We start from the raw sequence: 2,305 nt of genomic DNA, 5'->3' as shown, positions 1-2,305 counted from the left end.
ATGGCGGAGTGTGGACGGGGGCCTCTTCCTCCCCACGCACGGCGGTTCGAACGCCATGGCGGGTCTCAGCGCCACTGTCCTCAGACCATGGCTGCCTGGCTCGTTCTTAGCGTGGTGCCGATTTCCCTGACGGTCAAAGGGCGAGGAGGGAGGGAGGGAGGGAGGGCCCACGTGTGCTCCTGTGACCTGTGTCCCAACAACCTGTCCAGTGCCAGACACACAGCAGGAGCCCAGCAAATACCGGTCGACTCTGCGTAGGAAGGGAGGGACGGCGAGTGGCCTCTCCCGCAGAAAGGGACCGCACTCGGGGAGCTCGCTCCGCGTTTGCACCCTTCTCTAGAGGAGCATCAGGCAGTTTAGCAAGAGCATCACCTCTTCCAACACCTTTTCAACACTGAGTAAATGACCTCCGATTTTTCTGGAATGCGTTTCTAGTACCTTAAAGACATCACACCCTCCCCAGAGCTGTCGTCAAAGCTCGTTGACGACTCTGTCCCCGAGTGCAGGTTAGAGTAAATTTAACTATGTCCGCGATTCGCTTCTAGGTGTGAAGTGCGGATCGTGGTAAGGGGTGTTTCGAGGTTAATTAAGATCGTAAATCACTCGTAACAGTGGAGTCTGATGCGTTTATGAAGTGCAAGTATTATTCCATCCTTTGCTTCCTCTAAAAGTTCAGTTTCCAACTTGGGAAAATATTTTGGGTGCAACGCAGTTAGGTTACTAAGCAGGCTTACGTTTTTGTAGCTTTTCCAACCGAGCTACCTAGCAAAAGCTGAAAAGGCCCAGGTGGCGTAGCACAGACATGCGCCCCCCAAACATCTGCAGGTCGACTGAGGAAACGACGCTTCAGATGAAGCGTGTCCTCCTCGCCATCATTTCGTGTTGCCCCCTCGTCCACTTTGTGAGACGGGCGTTACTCCCCCATCTTACAGATGAGGCATCGAAGGCTCAGGAGCGTGAAGCGACTCGCCCGGCCCCGCCTGGCCCCTGCGGTGCGACCCCCGGCTTTCTGAGCCCGAGTCCAGTCATTTCTCTCGTCTGTCACTGATTCTGACTCTTCCTTTCTTCCTTTCTTCCTTTCTTTTTTTTTTCTATCAGGAAGTGACGAGCAGAAGGCCTGGACGGAATGGCTTCTCATCGTGCTTACGGCAGCCATCTGCTTCCTGTTCGTCTTCTCGCTCACCTGTAGAAGGCAGGTATTCTTTACACTCGGGTGTTCTGTGGGTCCCAGGGACTCTCCACTCTCTTGCTCTCGGATGGAACGGATGGAAAGGAATGTCCCTGTTCCTTGTGTGTCATGTGGACAGCTGTATCCAGATGGGTGTGGACCGAATCAAAGACTGAGAAAGGCCAGCAGGAGATCGATCTGCAGAAGCGGGGACCGGGCACACCCCGCCCTGGCCGGCACCGCCCTTCCCGCCTGCTCCTTCCTGGGGGGGTTTTCTCAGTGGTGCCTCTTGCGTTCCTTGTCCCGCCTCTCGACGCTCAGCTGTCCTTGTGGAGTCACCATCACACACCTTTTACTTCTCGGCTAAGAGAAGGCAGCCCACTGGGGGCCGGAATCCCTACCGTTCCTCCCGTTATGAACCCCGGTGACGGGGTGCCGACGCCTCCCCTGGCCATTTAGTCGTCCGTCCGCGGGTGGCAGATTCTGGCCCCGCTTAGAGCCTGCGAACGGCCCCACGAGCCGTCGTCACCCGTTAGCGTTCAGCGAGGCGGTGCCATGCGGGAGGCTTCACGTTCTTAGCCCTCGCGTAGTCTCGGCTTTGATTTTAATCGGCCTCGCTGTTTCGAATGTTATATTCGGTAGCATCTCTGCGTCGGGGTGGGCAGTTCGGAGAGGGAAGAGGAAATGGGCCCTGTGGGCCGGCACCGAAGGGGAAGGGCCTGGAAGTAACGGTGGGCCATGCACGGACTCCCCGATTTCAGAAGTGAGGCCTAGTGACACGCGCCAACGTGGAGTGATGACCATTTTGTCTTCCCCGGATGACCTTGGATGACCCAGGAGCCACGCCAGAGCCTTGCAGCACCCGAGGCCACCAGCGATCAGTGCCACGGCGACACCTGGAAATCTCGCTCGATAAAGATTCGAACATACGAAACAGCGGGAATCAACTGGGTCTACTTTTAGGGAAACGTGCAAGGACAGGAAAGGGTGCCCGTGCCACCTAACTCCCTCCTTTTCTCTAGTTTCAGATGTCGCTTATGGGCCACGCTGTTCCCGCCCGTTCCGGCACCGAAAAGCCACATCAAGGATTTCATCGTAACCATCAACTACGAGGTAACACTGAAGCTTCTTACCATG

General features: G+C 56.3%; 1 protein-coding gene across 1 annotated transcript in view; it reads left to right on the top strand.

The window, feature by feature from the left end:
• IL5RA (interleukin 5 receptor subunit alpha) overlaps nt 1-2,305 on the top strand; it is a 23,686-nt gene that overhangs the window by 18,102 nt on the left and 3,279 nt on the right. Inside the window, exons 5-6 of the mRNA XM_011364737.2 lie at nt 1,099-1,192; nt 2,197-2,281. Of these exons, the coding sequence (XP_011363039.1) occupies nt 1,099-1,192; nt 2,197-2,281 (179 nt within the window). The remainder of the gene's footprint in view (nt 1-1,098; nt 1,193-2,196; nt 2,282-2,305) is intronic.

The sequence above is a fragment of the Pteropus vampyrus genome, unplaced genomic scaffold (genome assembly GCF_000151845.1).
Source record: "Pteropus vampyrus isolate Shadow unplaced genomic scaffold, Pvam_2.0 Scaffold100, whole genome shotgun sequence".
Classification (NCBI taxonomy): Eukaryota; Metazoa; Chordata; class Mammalia; order Chiroptera; family Pteropodidae; genus Pteropus; species Pteropus vampyrus.
The sequence above is the reverse complement of the archived record's forward strand: the minus strand, read 5'-3'. Positions and strand labels throughout refer to the sequence as shown.